The sequence below is a fragment of the Acartia tonsa genome, chromosome 7 (genome assembly GCF_053477335.1).
Source record: "Acartia tonsa isolate MP-2025a chromosome 7, ASM5347733v1, whole genome shotgun sequence".
Taxonomy (NCBI): Eukaryota; Metazoa; Arthropoda; class Copepoda; order Calanoida; family Acartiidae; genus Acartia; species Acartia tonsa.
In genome coordinates, this window is record NC_137266.1 from 27,522,859 (window position 1) to 27,544,258 (window position 21,400).

The 21,400-nt window shown below is 29.9% G+C and overlaps 1 protein-coding gene across 1 annotated transcript; it reads right to left on the reverse strand.

Annotated features, from left to right (window-relative positions):
- Positions 1-504: 504 nt before the first annotated feature.
- LOC145325182 (uncharacterized) lies at positions 505-21,282 on the reverse strand. Its single transcript, XM_080168050.1, has 26 exons — positions 21,139-21,282; positions 20,389-20,496; positions 20,048-20,087; positions 19,585-19,632; positions 19,285-19,332; positions 19,069-19,111; positions 18,816-18,872; positions 18,095-18,176; positions 17,543-17,592; positions 17,107-17,145; positions 16,558-16,654; positions 16,183-16,277; positions 15,624-15,706; positions 14,900-14,981; positions 12,628-12,710; positions 12,272-12,364; positions 10,065-10,115; positions 7,830-7,929; positions 7,378-7,497; positions 6,544-6,690; positions 5,069-5,200; positions 4,695-4,765; positions 2,951-3,049; positions 2,409-2,526; positions 1,884-1,982; positions 505-1,596 (listed from the first exon to the last, which is right to left on the reverse strand). Exons 1-26 carry the CDS (start codon positions 21,181-21,183, stop codon positions 1,509-1,511), a joined length of 2,118 nt encoding a protein of 705 aa, XP_080024176.1. The 5' UTR covers positions 21,184-21,282; the 3' UTR covers positions 505-1,508.
- Positions 21,283-21,400: the final 118 nt, after the last annotated feature.

Sequence of the window (21,400 nt, forward strand, 5' to 3'; positions counted from 1 at the left end):
CTACCCTTTTTAAAAATGGCATAAATCCGCCAAAAGTTAATATTTTTTCAAAAATTTCTTTTCTAGCTGTCTAATTACAGCCATTATTAGGTCCTAGGATAGATAAAAGTAGATTTTAAATTTTTTGGATGTCCAGATTTTTTTCAAAAGATCGCACTGTGAAGAAGGGGCTAAAAAATGGTCTAAAATTATCCAAGACTTAATATTAAAAAAAACCCTGAAAAGCATCCCAGAACTATATGAAGCTTTCCTAAAAAGGAGAACCTAATTAGTTCAGTACTTAATAAAATCTCAAGCTTTTGACAAAAAGCTTTCTACTACTAATAGGATACGAGGTAACGGACGGAAGTAGGGAAGTATATAATACCTAAACCATAGAGTAGCTGCGCTACTACGCTAGTAAATATTCTAAAGATTAACATATAGATTTATTGAAAAATCAATGATAAATTTGTTAATTTTATGACATCAGAAAGTATCACAATTGATAAAGTTATTATATTCATTAGAATATACACTGTAAAGCTTTTAAGATATTACAGTTCTAATAGAAAATTCAATTTTTTGTATTCGTTTCATACATGATTTTTAGTCTTACATGTTGCAAAAACTGGTACTTTTTCCTAAAAGAGCTTGGCGAAAAAAGATTTCCTCCCACACCAGAAATTTTTCTAAATCAAAAGATGGGGGGAGTCTTTATATCTAACTCCTGCGAAGAGACTTAATCCTATATCTACAGTTACTAAACCCTGCGGAGCAACCTCCGGCACCCAATATAACCCAACCTAACTTAAATAAATAAAACATTAATTTACGAAAAACGCTATATGTCTTATTTTCATTTTTTAAAGGAAAATGGAAGGGGATTCCTGTGCTCGACTAGCCATTTTTAGAAAACCGCCGAAAAAATTAACTATGTATTAGATGAGATTTTACAGTGTATATTTCAGTTTGAGAAATGTTAATGAGATCAATCTATATGTGAATAATAGAATGAGATTTTATGTAGATGTTTGAGATTTAAAATGTAGGTTTTTTGACAAATTTTGTATTCCTAGGATGCTAAATTGCATATTTTAATACATAAAATAGTTATTTAGGTTATTTCAGTAACACACAAATAAGAAAATAGCAATTCGAAAATATATATAATTTCAAATTTATTAATGATGATTTTATTAATTAGTTTGATGTATAAAAAAATATTTGTAAAACGTCAAAAACTCACAAAACAAAATGGAACCCTGAAGGGATAAGGTAATAATCAATAAATTTATATACATCCCCAATGATAAGAAATATAATTAACCCTTCTTTATATTGTAATCAATTATTGAAAAGTTTGGACACTATCAGATATGAACCAACAAATAAAAATAGTACACCATTATAGGGTTTTAATTCGTTGATTTAGTATTAACGCTTTAAATCCCTCTTTTGGTGTTAAAAAAATAGCAGCGAAATTACTTATTTATGCATTACTGAAATTAAATAACAAAGCTAACAAATTATGTTAATTCAGTGAGACCATCAAAAACTACACCAAAGTCAACTTGCGGGGCTCTTTTAAACAGTCGGTTAAATCTTCTGTAGTGCCTAAAATATGAAAAATTAAAATCAATAGCTCATATTATGGATTTTATGATAGCGGAAAAATTGTCGTCAATTTAGGTTGCAAATGTGGACATCATTTATTGGTTCGTTCTTTCATCCAGTAGGAGGGGAAAGGATGTAGTGTATGATCCAAGATAAAGCCATTTCTAGAGGAACATTGTCAAAAGTTCAGAATAGGGTTCTACATTTTTAATAGAGTTGTTTGAAGGAAAAAAAACACTAATGAAAAAAGGGGTTATATGATTATTAACAAGCTTTTTTTTGTTTACCTGAGGTTTCTAAGTATGACAATGCCGTCATAATCATCTGTAATTAATTCTTGACTATCAACATAAATATTTGATACAGCAGCACTATGTTCATACAACCTAAACATTTTGAATATTTATTGTGTTACGTTTTATATACATACGATGAATTGATTTACAACTTTAAATATGGCAAAATAAATTACCACTTCTGTAGAAAATTAATTGAAAAGTTTGTACACCGCTAGTTTGTAACCGACCAATCAAAATTTAATAGTGAACGAATACATTCAGTGGTTGTAAGACTTTGGGTACCAGTATAATTTACATTTTAACTTTCCTCTATGTCCTCGCAAAACTGTTTTTTTAACCTTCAAAGTTTTTTGAATTTCTGTAATAGCGTGCGACAGTAATTCAGCCGTTTTGAGGACTCCATACCACATTACAATAGATCCCCCTCCCCTGAACCTTTGAAACCCCTCATTCTAAACCACCCCCCCCCCCAAAAAAAAAAAAAATAATAATAAAAAGCTTTGACGTCCTTACCTGCTCTCACTGTGTGGCATACCCAGGCTCTTCATATCATTTGCCAGAACAGACTGTAGGCTCCAGATGACCAGCTGACCGTACTGACATCCACTTATAACCTTTCCCTCGTGAATAGCTGGAAAATAGAAAATATTAGTGAAGACAGATAATTAATAAAAGTGCATGATTTCTATGATTCTATTCCAAAGGTGGGGGTACTTTCACCCAAAATAGACATTAATCTTCCTTGGATCATTAAGGTTAGAGAAAGGTTAAATATATGCTGATATTAAATTTGCATCCGTGGTGGAATAGTTATTTATTGCAACGTATTATAGACAGCTTTCCGTGGATAGTATACTAGAAATTACAAGAATAATTTCACTTTTGTTTGCCACGAGATGCCAAAAGTTTGGGTTAACAACACTTTTATTTTTATGTTTTTCTTTGGAGAAAATTCTTTGTAATATTATTTAATACATGATTTTAGTATGGATACGAAAGGGATTCAATCCAGCGGATATTAATCGGTTTCAAAGCTATACTGTAAAATTAATTACCTGCGCAAAGAAGTTTAGATTCGTGTCTCAAAGATTTAATGCACTCGCCCAGTTCTAGATTATACAGATCCAATATCTCGTTGTCGCGACAAACCAAAGCTGTTAGAACAATTTGGATAATTATTTTCCATAATTCCAGTTTTGTTGGGCCGAGGAGCCTCAGAAATAAGGAATTGTTTAATGAAAAATAACCAATATTAAACAAGGACAATTATATAAATAAAAAATATAAAATAATTTTCCAAAACATTGCACTAAATCAAGTAACAATGGGCCGAGACATAAAAAATATTAGTTTAGCCTAGGAGTTAGGATTTACATGTTTTCAAAGTTTAAAGGAGTCCCGATATCTTTTATTTATCAAACAGAACTGTAAGCTGTAGTTAGTTAAACAATCCACCAATAAATAAAATGGTTTGAACAACGATTGATGTAATATTTTTTCCTATTATCATAATAATGATGCCAAATCGAAGTGGACACTGGACACAAATCTAAAGACGTAAGAGATCATTCATATTAAAAATATTTAAATTTATATTCATCATATCATATTTCTATAAGATTTTTTTTATGAATAAAGGTTTTTTTATATTCAAATTCTTTCTAACAGATATATTATAAAATTATAATAAAAAGAATGTTCTTTTTACTCTTAAAGATACATTTATTTATTTGAACCTATTCTAAAATTTAATATGAATTGTTTAAAAATTGGTCCATTGTTAAGATACAACTGTAAAAAATACCATCATATTTTCCACTATTTAGCTACGCTACTAGATCCCTTGAACCCACACTTTTGATTTTAAAAAAGTCTATAAAATCTTTTTTAGAGGTACCAAACCCTTATATAGATTTATATCACTCCCTGGATCTATTAAGTAGTATCACTGTAAAGAAGAACTATATCGGTTCAGCGATTTGCAACAGACACAAAGACAGACAGAGAGATATCTTGTTACCCGAGCTGGATCTTTAAATCATTTTAGTGGTGAGCCAGATCGGAGTGAGCCGAATTTCAGCCAATCACAGCGCGGCATTTCATAAAATGCTGTGCTCTCATTGGTGGAAAGTTGGCTCACCCCGATCTGGCTCACCACTAAAATGATTTAAAGATCCAGCTCCGTATATAGTATTATATTTTCAAATATAGATTAATAATATTGATGGAAAAAAATTAAACTTGTAAAAGGATTTTTATTAACAAGTATTTATATTGATTAAATGACGTCTTTTTAAATGTTGATATAAGTATTGTTGGTTTTGTTGTTGAATCAACACTCACCAGTTTTCCAATTTAAAATATGGTTCAATGTAAAAGTAACAGGATGTTTGTCTGTCTCTATGGTCTCGATAACCGGTAGACCGATATTCTTCTCATTTACAAAGTAGCTACCCATTGGTCTAGGGTAGGTTTCTAAATATTTTTGGGGGAAGGTATCACCCCACCGCCCATAGACTCTCCTCCCCCCCCCCTACAATTTTTATTTACTTCTTTCTTTTTAAAATTAGAATTAAAAATTGGATGCTGGTCGAATCCCCTTCCCCCCCCCCAAAAAAAAAAAAAAAAACTACCTTAACCTTAAGTGCCACCCTAGGCTTTTAGGGGGAGTCCCTGATATATTTTATAAAATGCTTTGACAAAACACTATAAAAGATAAATTTATAACAGACGGACTTACAACAGTGAGTAATTAAATGCTTTGTCACATAGATTGTGAAAAATATTTATCCAAGTTTCCTAAAGGATATTGCAGATGTATATTCCATATTATTGATTGATTGGAAGATTCTTTAATCACTTTCTTTACACTAACATCACATAGAAACAGTAATTGATTTTAATTCAGATGATTTGATGATAAAAAAGATTGTTCCATATTTTTAAAAAAATCCATTTTGGTTGTCTTGTCAATTTAAATTATAAGATAATTGAGATAATATTTTGAAATTGAATTTGACAAAAAATGTTTGAAGCTAAAGATCTAGCAAATTGCTTGTAATTTTCAGGTCGGCATTATAAATATTGTAGGGTGGGTTTAAGCCATTTTCCTAGCATCCTTTAGAGTCAAAGGGCGAAGCAATTAATTAAAATTAAAGTATCTGTGTGCCAACCTAAAGTCATTGACATCCCAGAGCTTGAATGAAGAGTTGGTCAGGGTGTGACCAGTTAGGATGTAGTTTTTATCACAGGCCAGGGAATAGATCTCCCCAAGATCTGGTTCTCCAGGGAAAAAGGAATGAATTCTAGGATTAATTTACAAATAAAGACAACGTACAAATGATTGAGTTATAGAAATTAAAATTGTATTTCTTAACTTTCTTTGATTTCTAAGATTATTTCTGAATCATATACCATCAAAATAATTATGTAGTGCCCATGGAATATATTATAAATCCTAAAATAAATAAACTATCATCAAATCTTTGATTATATTTAAGCTTTCTTCTTTATTAAAAACTAGCGGCTTCGCCCCTAGCCTCAAGGTTCTTTGCCCCAAGAGGTATAATTACATCTTCTATTACTTACCCAGCAGAACGGATCGCAAATTTTCGCACCTACCCAGCAGGAAAACATTTTCTCGTTTAAATAACGAATTCGCAAAATTCATAAAAAAAATAGTCTAATGTGTTCTCAAGAAAATTACTACTGGTGCTGCTCATAGTCTAATGTGTTCTCAAGAAAATTATTTTTTTTGGGGGGGGGTTAAATTTTCATTATTTGGGGGGTTGGGGGTGTCCCACCCCCCAAGAAAATAGCTTAGAACCACCACAGGACCGATAGGTATATACCCTGAAGAGTAGAATCCAATCGGTTCAGTGGTTACCGAGATCTTATGTTTCAGACGGACGGACAGACGGACGGACAGACATCAAGCCACTTTGTATTATAGATAGTTTAAATTCTAGCATTTTTATGATAATAAGAACTATATTCAATAGATTTTTTTAAAATGACAATAACCATATTGAGCGAGTTTCATAAATATAAATGACAAAAAATTTAAGAACAACGCGATCTTAAGATTCCAATTTAAATGAAAATCTAACACGGAATTCAAAATATATATATTTTAAATAGCAGAAGCGTTAATTCATCTACAACGCAGCATAACAGACAGACAAAGTGAGCTGTACAGAAGATGTAAATTTTAGCAAGTCTATATTCGGAAACAGGCTAGAAAACCCATATATCCTATACAGATTTGATGTATCCCAATGCAGTACAGGCAGACAGACCTACGAACAATTTGAATTACAGAGTAGAAGCATATGGTTTGCTAAATCATCAACAACATATTCATTTCCTTGAGGAATTTTGATGTCCCCTAGAGCCTTACAGGCGGATCAATCGAGTTATAATCTAAATACTTATTGATCAGCTGAATCTTTTCAAAAAGCTGCCTTTCCCAAAGATCTCCCGAGTAAATCATATCAGGACGTACAGACGGACAAATATGGTTAGTTATAGGGTAGGAACACTACAAAAAAATAGAACGTTTTTAGACCGTCAGACCATTCTGCTAAAAATATAAAAAATATAAGAAAATTTAAACCTATAAAACATATGTTGTCGTCTTTATTTGTTCCTAAAAGATTTATTATTGGCATAGGCTTCAATGACATTGAGACTTCCCGCAAGGCTCGTCACTATGATCTTATTTTTAACTATTTTGACACCGGATATTTCTCTGCCATGTGGATGGATGTACAGGAATAGTAAGGCACCAGTATCTCTAAAGTAGAAAAAAATTAAACTTATGCCTTTGTTTTCAAAAAGGCATAACGATGAAGATTATGTTCAACAGTAACAAAGCCCTTTGAAACAGCAAGCTAAATATAGGACAAAAAGGAAGAGAAGGGGGAATAAATAATCCAACACATTTTAAATTTTAAGAAAACAGACCAATAGAAACTTAGTAGTATGGCTTCTTTAAAAAGGAGTAATTGTAAAAAAGTAAGTTACATAAAATCTTTACTTAATAATAAGAATCAATTAGTATTTCTGCAAAATTAATGCATTAAAATTGTTCAATAAAAATATGAAATGCATTTAATTATAAAATGAATTTATCTTTTTGCTAGACATCAGTCAGACGTTTTTTTTGCGAAAAAGATTAGATTGATCTGCAAAGATTAATTTCAAAATTGCAATATGTTTTACCTTTATAAGATTTAGTAAGACTAAACCTGAACGATGTAGTACTTGTATGTCTGCTATAACTATTCTATGTCCATAAATATTGTACCTAAACTCAATTCTAACACTTATGTCCCAAGAACCACATAAAAAGGAAAGCTCTAGTTCATATCAAATGACAAAACCTGACCTATAATGTATCTGAAAGTCTACTATAACTATTCTATGTCCATAGAATACCTGTAAGTCTTCTATTACTATTCTATGAGCATCAATATTATACCTGGACCAAATTCTAACACTACTGTCCCAAGAACCACTGACAATAAAGCTCTGGTTCATATCCAGTGACCAAACATGATCCGTATGTCCCTCAAGGGTCTGTAATAGCTGCAGAGATTTCCTGAAGAAAACAAATATGTCGATTTTTTAAAAGATGAATAAGCTAACATAATTTATCTAAAATCATGTTATTGAATATTTTTTTCTTAAAAGAATCTTTTCATAAATTGTTACTAAGAGAGTATTTAAATTTGATAATATTGACCTACTTATGAAGAGTTCAAATCGTAAAAAAATGTACTAATATGGAATTTAACATCGTTCGCTTTCCATTAATAAAAATTGATGTGGAAATCTCTAAAAGCCCCCCCACCCCAAAAAAAGAGATTTTTAAGATTAAAAAAGAGGAATGAATATTAGGTAAGTCTTTTAATGAGGTGAGAATCGTCCTACCTGTCATAAATTTGAATTTTCTTATTGAGGAGGCCCACCACTACATTATTATGATCACAAACCATTGTGTTTACGCCTATCTCACAGCGCAAAATCCGCATTCCTACAGAGAGACAAACATATTCATTTACCAATAGATGTATTACGCTAGATGTGCTGTTAGACACAATAACCTTCTAACTTAAAAGGAATTTCTAGCAGACGAAGATATTTGTTAATATTTAGTCATATGTTATTCATAGTTTCACAAAAGCTAGCTTTTCTTAGAAATTGAAACAATTTAGAGCCGACTTGTTATATACATCTGAAATATCAGATCTAAGTATATTAATGTTAATATTCCGACACAATAGGCTGATTTTCAAAGACCCAATTGAGAGTCCGCACAAGGTCATTCGGATAAGGAAATACAGTTATTTAACTCCTTCCCCCTCTTGAATTTTACTGTTATTCTTATACTAAAGTAACAGGATGTTTGTTTGTCTGTGTCTGTACCGAAGGATCCACTAACCGCTGAACCGATCGGGTTTTCCTTAACAGGGCACCTTTTCATAGTTCCCGGGAAGGTTTTTAACTATTTTGGGGGAGGGTACCACCACCCTCCCAAGAGAAATCACAATAAATCGAAAGTTTTTTCTCTCGAATAGAGACTCCTACGTAACATTGCAAAGTATCGTAGAATATTGATAGAGACTCTTTCGAAACATTGCAAGGTATAGTATTATTTTTTTAAACCAAACATTTAAAGTGCCACTAGAGGCGTAGCCGCTAGTTATGAAATGAAAAAAAATAACTGCTTTGCTAAAACCCATTTTGATCATTTATGAAAAAGAGTTTTTTACTTTCCAAATTATGTAAAACTAAGATATTTTTTTTCAAAATCCATAATCTATTATATCTTAGTTATTTTCTTACTTATTTATTAATTCTAATAAATAAAAATTTTAGGAATTTCATCCTATAAAGTCTATGAATTTTATAAATATTTTCATATTTTTAATATCATGAATTATATTTTTTTTGTACTTTTAAATTTCAAGGAAAGGAATTTCGTCCTAAAAGGTTTAATACCTTTAAGAATTTTAGAAATGCTTTCATATTAAATTACTAATACTATGTATTTTCATTTTTGAACCTTTAAATTTTAAGTTTAAACTGTTCATTTTAGTAACAAACGATTAATTCTAATAATTTAAAAGTAAAGGAATCCTTTGAGAATTTTAGAAATGTTTTCATATTAAGCTAACTTTCTCAATATTTTAGAAAAGAAATAAATTTTATTTTCAAACTGTTCATTTTGTCAGAATGAATAAGAATGTGATACTTTTATACTTTCAAATATATCCAAGGACGTCCAAGCTTTTTTATGGGAGGGAAATGAGATGAAGAAATATAAATTTTGGGGATGCCTACGTCCCTGACTACATTTACATACTTTTGAAATGTTTGACAATAATAACAACAAGATTATACAAAATGCCGTTAGTATTGAAAAATCACAAGGATAAATATATCAGCTTATGACTAAAGACGTTAAAATGGCTCCTACTGCTGCTTTGTAAGATGCTCGACACTGATATTTAGAGTGGGGAGAACGTCAATGCACTGAATAGGCGCAACCCTTTACCACACACAGTTAGGACTTCTAGACATTGGTCGTGCGATCGAAAATTTTTGAGTGCAATCAAAGTTTAGTTGTCTGACTGTAAAGATAAATCAAGGTGATTGTGGACAAACTATCATCAATTTTAAGATAAATACTTTGTATCTGAAAATAATATTTGAAATTGTCAAAATAATTGAGCCCCTTTTCATGATTTTTGAGCAGTGCGGTTTAGATTATAAGCATTATAAATATTTTGAGTGGTTTTAGGCTATTTTCCTGACCTCATTTGCCCTCCCCTGTAATCTAGGGGCAAGGCAACTAAAAGGAAGTAAATAGTAGAAGAGGAAAAATTAGGATACAAGTAGAGATTCAAGTTTGTAATAGTTATTTCTTTCATCGTATTATAAACCGCTTTCCGCGGATATAGAAAGTATAATTATGAGATTAAAACTAGTTTTTTAGCCCCGTGTTGCCGAAGGCACCGGCTAAAAAAACTGGTTTTAATCTTATGATTGTACATTTCTATATTCGTAGAAAGCTAGATATAATACGATGCTAGACATAGTTTTTTTGTATGGATGAGAACCGGTTCCTATCCACCGTATTCGAATAAATACGAGAAATATGTTTTCCTGGACCAGCTTCAACACAATCCCAGAAATCTTTCTCCAATAGGATTCCTGAAATTTAAAAAATATAAATAATTACACCCCACTTGAAATCTTATTCAGAAAAAGAATAAGTGAAAACACAGGAGGGGGGGGGGGGGATATTTTTTACTAGAGGCGATTTGTCATGGGAGAGTAAAGATACCCTCTCCCAAAATAGTTTTAAATTTTCTAAAAATGTAAGAATCTTATATGAAAAAGACACCTATATCGTTTCAGGCGTCTAATGCTAGTGACATACATCTATTAATTTTTTTCAGGATGAATTATTATTTTTGATCTTTTTTAATGCTCATTGGTCAGGATAATCTTTTGAAAATTTCTTGAGGCTATTTTGAAATAAGTCGATTTATAAACTTAATATTATCCATAGCGTTTCGGATGTACGGACAGGAAACGCCAATGTTTATTGGTTATAGGAGTCATCTCAAAATGTTTTAATATACATTTTATTTCTTTCCTTTACTTTGACTGATAAAATACGAAAATATATATTTAGAATTTAAAGATAATTTATTTTCTCCAATACTATTCATAAGTAAAATTAATTTTATTCAGATAAAAAGAGAAACCTTTTTATCAGTGCATCTACTCTTAAAAAAATAGTATGACTGTAGATTCATGAATGTCATTTAAGCGTTCATACTCGATAGATCAACAACAAGACACGCATGCAACGAATTCTTTGGACGTAAAAATATATTCTATAAAATACAATTGCTCAAGAATGTGTACAAAGCAGTGCAATGTCCTTCCAATAACAATTATAGAATTCTATCCAATAATGTGGTCTGATTGTTTCTAAACTGTGTTCTATTTTATTGTTTTTAGTATATTTATAGTATATTCCAACTCAACTTTGTTAGCTCATAAACACGCTCTTTCTATGGACATGTCAATCCTTGCTTTAACTTACTTTACTTTTCGACATTTTTTTAATATCTTTAACTGAAAATTTCAAAGAAATAGTTAATTTCTTACTTTAATTTTATGTTGTACATTTTCTTTTAAAATGGAACATGTTTGAAAAACGTGAGATTTTAAAATCAAATTAATTTTACACAGATTTGTGAAGCAAAGAAAAATAAGTCTTAATAAAAAAATATGGTTTTAAAACTCTAATTTCTTATAATTAATCTGGGGGGGCGTTCAACGCCTCCCCCCCCCCACCCCCCGACCGTTAAGGGTTAAGATGCGCTTGCTTTTACTCAGTTGAACTTGAAGCAATGTGCTGATATTTTGTATTTTAAAGTTTATTTGACTATATAAAAGTAACAGAATCTTTGTGTGTGAATCTGTCTGTCTGTACCGAAGGATCTCGCTAACCTCTGAACCGATATGGTTCTACTTTACAGTGTAATTTCTCCGGTCCAGAGAAGGTTTATAGCTATTTTGGAGACGCTACCACCACGATCCAAAGAGAAATTTGCACAAAAAATACTCACTTGCTATCCCGTCCTACAAGGATGCCCAAATGTTTTCTTTTTAAGGCTACAATTGAAATTTGAGGGGGGGGGGGAGGACGACATTCCAATCCTCCCGACCACCACCTCAAGGGTCGTTTGTACAGCACAAAACAAAAGTAGTCATATTGTTACCAAAGTATTGTCATTGTGAATTTATGAACTGCTTTGCTCTACAGGGAAACTCTATACTGCTATCAATTTACAACAACAATGTTATGATAATTGTCATCTAACCACGTTTTAGAACATTACTTTTTTAGCAAAATTAATAAAGAAAACTTGACGTGGGTGTAATTGGTTCAAAAGACAGCACACGTTTTATTCATTAAAGTTTCCATTAAAAAGGCTTCATTTGATTGAGATTCATTGTGAATGAATATATATCAAAGAAAACTTAAAATAAGAGCCATGTTAAAATAACTAGCGGCTGCGCCCCTATCCTATTTGAAAGGAGCAGAAAAAAAAACAGCTTAAAACTATCCTAAGGTTTAAATCGAAAAATTTAATTTCTAAAACCATCCCCAGGACCTATGTGAAGGTTCTCAAAATTGGAGAACCGAAACGGTTCAGTGGTTAGTGGGATCTTAAGCTACAGACAAAATACCGTACTACTTTATGTAATAGGATGTGAAGCAACCAGAAATGTTATATGTAGACTGTCCTTATCCTGATAATAAAAAATTAAAAATTTTTAAACTGAACCTGAAATATCACAGGAGAGAAGGACAAACCGTTCACAGTGTACAGAATGTACAGCACTTGTGTGACCAGAAAGTGTACGTAACGGGTTACCACCTAAAAGCAAAGTAATCAGTTACTGGCATTCTAACTTTGATCCTAAGATAAGCTCATAATTATGCTTCTGAAATAACTGATGTACGAGGGCTGAAAAATTCCAACGATTTTTAACTCCCAAAAATGACATTTTAAGATGCCTAACACTTTTTGTTATGAGAGCGGTGTACTTCCTGCAGGCTTACTTTAATAAAAATACATAATCCCTTAATTTTCTAATTGAAAAAAAGAATGCAAGGCTTGGTATTTTTAAACAACAATACCTGGTTCAGTATTGATATCCCAAATGTAAACATCTTTAAAATCATCTCCAGTGATCATTATAACATTGTTCATGAACACAGACCTAAATAAATAATAATTTCATATGAGAGATGTTATGTAAGGGGAATGCCTTGGACCAAAACAGGCGTAACTCATTAGCATGCACCAGTTAGGACTTCCAAGACAAAGGTCGTGCAATCAAGGGTCTGGTTGTCTGAAGGCCATATGATCTTACAACCATGCAAAGGTTCTGCAAGGTTTGGTTCATAGAAAACTAAAGATTGCTTAGTGTATCCCGTCCTCAAGGTTATCAGTTTTTCACCCTTTATTACAATCTTTTCTTTATGCCACTTTTTACATAGAAAAGATGCATTATCTAAATAATTTTAACAATGTCCTGCTAATTTTTGTAGTCTTTTATAGAATATGTTAAAATGTGATCTTTTTTACATTTTGAATATGGTATTTTAATAGTCTTATTAAGAATTTTAAATAACAAAGGATTTGGTGTTTTCAAATATATTGTAACTTGTATGGCAAAGAAATATTAAGATATGTTGGGCTGATAAGAAAATCAACACTGTACTTGGTAACAAACCATGAATGTTAATTTAAACAACATTGTCTGATAAAGTTGTAAAGGTTTCTAGATTTTCTATTTTTATGACCTATGCAAAGCCTTTGATACTTTTAATCCTCTCATATACAATAGTTTTTTTTGCATGTCAACACTTTGCTAACTGATTATCATTTCTAGGAAAGATTCATATAGTTCATGGAATGTTTATATTTATAAGCTAAGTTTAATACAACACTTATACAAAGTAAGTAGTTTTCTTTTAGTATAAACTAATCTTTAAAAAATGGTTCTAGTTAAAGAATATTTGATTTTATTTCAACAAAAAATAATCAGGGATTTGATAATATAATATAATAAGGAAGTCAAATTTGTAAATGTGAATTAAATGCTTATAATCAAATATGATTATAAAACAATTTAAGCAAGAATTATTAGGTTTTATTTGAAGAAGAAACTAAAATTTGATCAAATTTGCTCATTAAAACCAATATCAAATTTTTAAATGAGTTATTTAAGCAAAACGGTATTAAATGATGAGCTAACGCTCGATCATTTAATACCTTGGGATTTAAATATCCATTTATGCTAAATTTTGTTTGCTTAAATAACATTCTATTGCAACAAAAAGGTGATGTTAGCAAATAATTTCTTGAATAAAATCATAAAACGTTTTTTCATTTAATTTTCATTTTTTTCACTGTTGTGTTTTTATTTGACATTAAAAATAAAAATCATAAAAAATCTTCCAAATCAAAGAGAACAAATCTTTGAATTATTGGTCAATTTAAGTTCAAAGATTTTTTTATTGTAAAAAAGTTAATTTTTTAAAAATATTTTAGAAAAAAAATCTTCTAACAAAAAAAAATTATCATAATCCAAGATGGCGTCAATACATGTAAAATAATATTTTCAGAACAAAAAATTAAAACTTGAATATCTTTTTTCACAGATTGAATTTCAAAAATCGGTCTGACAGTTTTTCCAAAGTCAGTATGATCTATCGAATGGAAAAGGTTTGAAACTGATAGAACATTTCTTTATACTAAAACATATTCTTTCTCCCGTTTTTTCCCACACTTCTAAAAAATGAAATTCAATGAAAATTAAATGGTTCTCACGTTAAAAAAATTTTCTCACGGGTCCTAAAAATGAATTTAAATGAAAATCATATGTACCATTTAAATCAAATTAAATGGTTCCCACACTCGAAAAATTTTCCCACGCTTGACATTATTGAAAAATGCCAAATAAATGGATATTTTAACAAACCCAATATCGCGTTTTTTGCAATGGAATGAAAATTTAAGACTAATAATTTTTGGAAATCTTATCTTACATAAATACTTTAAACTTTCTTCTCATTAAAAGAATTATTAACGGTTCCTAAATATTTTAAACCATGAATGATATTTTCATAAAATATATACACATAAAAGCGGCTACGCTCCTAGAGGCATCAATGGGAACTTGAGGGGAGGGGGAACAAGTCGACCCCCAAACTTTCAATTTTAGTTTTAAAAATAAAAAGAATTAATGCTTTAATTTTTTTTTTTTTTTGGGGGGGGGCATTTTTTCCCAGAGGCGATTTCTCTTGGGAGAGTGGTTGTACCCTCCCCCTCCATCTATACACACAGACAGCCAAACAGACAGACCGACGACAAACATCCTGATACTTTTAGATTCAAGTATACCTGACATCAGAAGAATGTTGTAAAGTTCGCATCATAGTTCCCTCCTCCAAGTTCCATAGGATGGCAGTCTTGTCTTTAGATCCTGATAAAAAGTTTAAGATTAATGAATAATTTAACAATTCTAAATAGTTCTAATGTGTTTCTGTATTAATAACATACATATAGTAATCATTATATAAAATAACAGGATGTCAGTCTGTCTGCAATTTATCTCTAACTGCTAGACTGATGTGGTTATCCTTTACAGTGAAGCTTTTTACTGATCCAAGGAAGACTAATAGTTATTTTAAGAAGGGTACCTTTACCCTCCCCATGTCGAAAAAGTCAAAAAAGTCGATCAATGAATAGAAAAAGATAATATGTTTGAACAGCCATGCTCAAAAGTAACTTTGCTACAAAAAATGTAATGGTTTATTTTTTGTGTTTATTATTTTTTTTACAAATTAAAACCATACTTGCATAGTTTAGTTGACCATAATTTTGATGTTTTAAAATCAGTCAATATCTTCTATAGGATACAAATTGTAGTTGATTAATAAAACCCAATTTTCCTTTTCACTCCCTAAGATTCTTATCTGCTTTTTATCCTGGTTTGTAAATATATTTCTTGAAAATTTTACTAATAATGATATTTGAACTATCGAAAAATTCCATCCGTCAAGAGGTTTTGTTGACTTTTTTCAAGGATTGTTTGTTGAAGACCAGTCCCTAGTCCCACTGTTACCTGAAAGTGCATGAGGATACTTCATTGTAACACATCTAATTGTATTCTTGTGACCTTCCATTGTTTTCAACTTAGTCACTCTCCTTTTAATCAAGGACATTAGTTTATTTGTTTACTGGCGTCTACGCTTCTACAGGACTCTAGGGGCACTTGAGGACAGGGAGGGTGGGTAAATCGACACTCAACTTTCCATTTTGGTTATGGTTGAGGGAAAATATTTTTTTGCATTGGCGATTTCATTTTGTAAGGTAAAGGATTTATTCCCAAAAATAGTTATAAACCTTTCCTAGACCATAAGAAGCTTTACTGTGAACTAGTAATAGTTATCGAGATCTTAAGCTGGAGACACATAGACTTCATATTACATTAATATACTTTTATTTGTGTATAAATTTTTGGAGATTCCTCATATTTAAAATGAACCTCAAAAGAGCGTTTGATAAAAATCGTTATTAATATGACATTAAAGTAAAATAGGAATTTGTCAACATTATGTCAATGAAACTAAATTGCATAATAATAATATATATAAATATTAACTAAATGGCCTTATTCCTGCCTTTTATCCCATAGGTAAAGTTTGCTGTCTGAAGAACCAACAAGGATATGATCAGGACCTACAGCTGAGCAGGTTAAAGATTCGCTATGCTCCAACTAAGATAGATAGATAGATAGATAGATAGATAGATAGATAGATAGATAGATAGATAGATAGATAGATAGATAGATAGATAGATAGATAGATAGATAGATAGATAGATAGATAGATAGATAGATAGATAGATAGATAGATAGATAGATAGATAGATAGATAGATAGATAGATAGATAGATAGATAGATAGATAGATAGATAGATAGATAGATAGATAGATAGATAGATAGATAGATAGATAAATAGATAGATAGATAGATAGATAGATAGGTAGATGGTACCTTAAAAGTATCCAGCTGTGGTTCTCTAACAAGAATGGTTTTATTGCTAACATTATCTTTAGTCACCACCAGAGCGTATCTTAGGACACTACCCTTTCTAAAAATAAATAATAATATTTTTTAAAATTATTGTGATAGGGCAATAAAAATTGTTTATTTGTGTTATTAAAGACTAGCGGCTACGCCCACAAGAGGCCTTTACGGGCACTGGAATTCGAAATATAGATTTTTAATTTTCATTTTAAGTAAAAAAACTTTTTTAATTAAGGAAGGATTTTTTTTTCTAGGGCCGAATTTTCATGGGAGGGTGGTGGTACCCTCTCCCAAAATAGTTATAAACTTTCCCAGGACCTATGAGAAGCTACATTGTAAAGGAGAACCACATCTTTTCAGCTATGGCCAGTGGTTATCGAGATTTTTCTATACATACATACAGAGACATCCTGTTACTGTTATATAAGAATTATTTCATACAAACATGGGATTGCTTTTGATTTAATTTATGTGAATAAACAGAATATGGAAACCTAAGTTCTATAAAACATTAACCTGTGGGTTGTATAAAGTAGTTGACGTACTAAACCAGAACCCTGTATTTAAAAATGGATATGATATCAAAATAAATTATTTTAACTTTTTCATTTTACTTGTCAAAATTACTATAAAATTATTGAATATGTCTTTTTAGATATAAAAAAATTACAAAGATTTGTTAATAGTCAGAAAGGAAAAAACATTGGAATAAATTACACTGGTACCCAAAGTTTTATAACTTATTCGTGGGCTCTATAGCTATAAGTAATATTTATTAAATTTTCATTTGTTGGTCTCCTAACTAGCAGAGGCCAAACTTTCAAACTGATAATTTTAATTTACACAATGGTAATTTTGTTTATCACTATTGCGGATGTATATTAATTCATCGTCCTTAAGATAAAGTTATTTTTATTTCATAATAATTAATTGAAATATGATCCATTTTTTTCCCTGATCAATTGGAGGATCCAAGTGGCAAGCAACTACTGGACCCAGATTCTAGAAATAAAATAGTAAGATATTAGTTTTAATTTAAAAGTAGAAAATTGTCTGTTTTTATAGTAATACTAAAAATATCTACAATGTAACAATAAAAAATGGTGTGATTTTTAACTACCATTTTCCAGACTTGCCCTAATTTTTAGATTGCCTTTTAATTCTCTACCAAAAACATGGAATAATTATGCAGAAGATTTGAAAGATCTAAAAAATAGGCCAAATTTTAATTTATTTAAACAACACTTTAAAAAAAACATTGATTGAAAATATTGAAACAAACTGCAACAGACTTCTTTGCCATATTTGCCATTTAAATGCAATTTGAACTATTGTTGGTTGGAATGCTGTCATTATTCTATAATTTTATTATTCTGTGATCAAAAAATATTAGAATGCAAAAATTGCCAGGTTTTAAACATACTTTTTTACATTTTTACCCCGAACAAGATAAAAGCTTGGACGTCACTGGAACCAATAATTGAGGTAATTATGGCAATAATACCTGATCTATTAAAGTTAGTTGTGTAAAAGCGTGCTTGCACCACAGTTGTATACTTCCGTTCCACCACCCCGTTATTAATAACCTTGAAATTATAATAATAATGAAGTAAAGCAACACCTATTCCGTAATCTATAACTTTGAAATCTTAGTAAATATAATCAAAATTAATGCATAAAAATTGGGACAAGGGACAGTTAAGTATGACTATAATGGCATGGTAGAATAGATATCATATTCTAACAATATAAGTAACTACATTAACAGATTATTTGTTATAAATTAATTAGTAATTTATTGCAAATAAATCATATCTATAGTATAACTATAGTTTTCTAGTCTTTGAATAATTCAACAAAGAATTAAAATCACAATAAAGCATTTTTTTAAAACTAATGCTTAAATGTTATAAAGTCAATGTTTTTTAAGCTCAATCATTAATTGAAGGATACAAACAAAATTTATTACTTTAATAAACTCAGGGAGGGAGAGGACATTGGGATGTTTACTACACTAGTCCCTAAAGTTTTCTTACTCGTTAGCTTAACAACTTTGGGGACTTTAATTGAATCTTAATTGTTTGATACATTAAGTTGAGTGTTCAAAAGGTTCAACCACTAATTTTAATTTACAAGAGGGGTATTTTGTGTATCATCATTGAGGATGTTAATCAATTTCTCGGTCATTATCTTATCCCTTTAGATACCTAAATATATACTTTTACCTAGAATCCATGTCTATAGATATGCAGATATCTGGATTGGAAACCAACATGTTATGACTGAAAATTAAAAATATAACAATATAAATTGTTTAGTAAATACTTGGAAAATAGTTTTTATACACCTTCTTATTATTCTAAAAAAAGTTTCAGGAATTTTTTTTATTCTAAACGTAATTTTTACTTTATTTATTGATTTAATGGGATTACACTCAAATAATTATAAGATTTTTAAAAATTGTAAATTTTTGTTTACCTTGTAAAGGTTGCTCTGTTATAAACTGCTATTCTCCCATCACCTATAAACAGTATAAACCTTATTTATATCCTATAAATTAAATTAATATGATGTCGTCTGTATGTCGCTCCTAAACGTCTGAACTGATTGCCTCACAATTTTCACATTAATCCAGTAAATTATTTTAAAGATATAGATAATTTATTTTTATGGTTCCAATAAAAATATGTTTACCTAATCCACAAACGATTTTATCTTCATCGGCTACCATACAAAGACTTTCTAAAAAAACAAAAATTAAATTTTCAGGAATTATTCTGAATTTAAGAAATAATAATACTATAAGCTTTATTTCAATTTTAGCCTTATTCATAAGAGAATGGATGATTTTGCAAAAATCACATTATCGAAGTTAATACAAAAATTTTATTTTGATTTATTAATGTGATAATCTTTTCTTCGTTTAAAATATAATTCTTACAATTAAAATCCTTTAAACATGAATTATAGTTCATATTGGAAATAATAACTTACCTGTTCCGATTTTAATTCTTTTGCTTGCTGGAACTCCTTTAATCCATCCTAACAATATAGATTCAATCATGTGGATATTAACAAGAAATTCATTTAAAATTATTTAAAATACCAATATAAAATTTCTTAGAAATGTTTATGTTTCTTTCTATTTATCATAACATTTTATTTATTATGTTGTATGTTTAAAAAAATAGTAATTTATCATATATTATTATTCAAAAATTCCAGTTAATTTGTTTTTATAATTCTATTTCAATATTTGTCGAAAATTGTCTATAATTCAAAACGATACATGATTTTTTAGAATGACTCAGAAAAATTACTTATCAAGTGGATATTAATCGGTTAGGAATTTATGCTGCAAAGTTATTTTATTCTTTAAAGTAGATTATCAAATCTATGTGATTTTTGTGTTAAATACTTTACTAATGTCAAACTGTATGTTATTATTTCAATTTACCTTCTTTTAGACGTTTTCTATTGGACGCTGATCCAAGAACCTTAACAGAGTATTGACAGATTGATCAATTGTAATATATTTTAATATGTTTGTTCTTGTACTATCATAATGAAATTTCAAACTAAAAAAACAAGGACAGAGTTTATCTAATATAAGCTGAATATAGGGACAAAACAAATTATCATAAAGTAGACACTAACGTATTAGGTTAAATTTTATAAGATGTAGCTGGCTATCTTGATAAAGTAGCCGAGAAACTCCTAGTTTATAGAAAAAGATTTTTTGGAAAACTGATTTCAAAATAATTTTGCTATAACTTCCATTAATATTTTCTTATTAACCTGATTTAGAATGATGTCCCTCCATGTTTTACAGACCAGGGAGGCAGAGTGGAGGCTTGTGCCATCCAGATAACAGAATATTCGCTCCAGTATGTGAGAATACTCACCCTGAAATAGGTTATTTATTTTTTTAATACACCTCCATAATTATTATTTCTATAGTTCCTAGACTTTTTTAGATTACTCTCCTAACGTACTAAATGGTAGAGAATTAAAATCCATAATATGAACTGAATACATATATTATTAAAGTCATAAAGATAGGTTTAAGTATGTCATAGTTAAGGCCCTAACAATAATTATGTCTTTCGCAGGGGATAAAACTATAGGTTCATTTATTGTATGACATTTCTGGTGGTTATATGATTTTTGTTTTAATCAGGAATCTAAATTTATAAGACAATGGTCAATAAATATACACTTCCAAATCTATCTACCGTAGATTTAAATTAATGTATTAGTTTTTACCATCAATTCAATATTTTTAATCAGTCAATATTAAGTCCCCAACGTTTTCAAGCAAGCAAATGAGAAAAGGGTTTATTAAACTTTGGGTACTAGTATTATTTAAAGTTCGATGTCTCCTCCCTCCCTTGGTTTTGATAGTTTTCTTCGATGGCATTTCGGTTAAATTTTATCTTAAAATCAAACGTTTTGAAAAAAGGATAATTTAGTTTTAAAAGTTTTCATTTATTAGATGATGTTATGAATATATTATGATATTTAAGGAAATAAAAGAAAATAAGTTACCTCATTTATTAACCTAGCAATAACACTTTCTTGTATATCTGTCATTTTATTGTTTTATTTTTATTATTTTGTTGTATATTATTTCATATGATACAAAACAATGTTTTTCCTTTCATAAAACTGTTTGAATTATATTCAAATCAGCTGATTTTTCACACGCAACCTCGCAATGGTTCTATAACATTTTTGGTTTTGGCGGATTTTTTATAAATATTTGAGAACTATTTTGCTTTTAACATTTTATTTTACTCAGATAAATGAA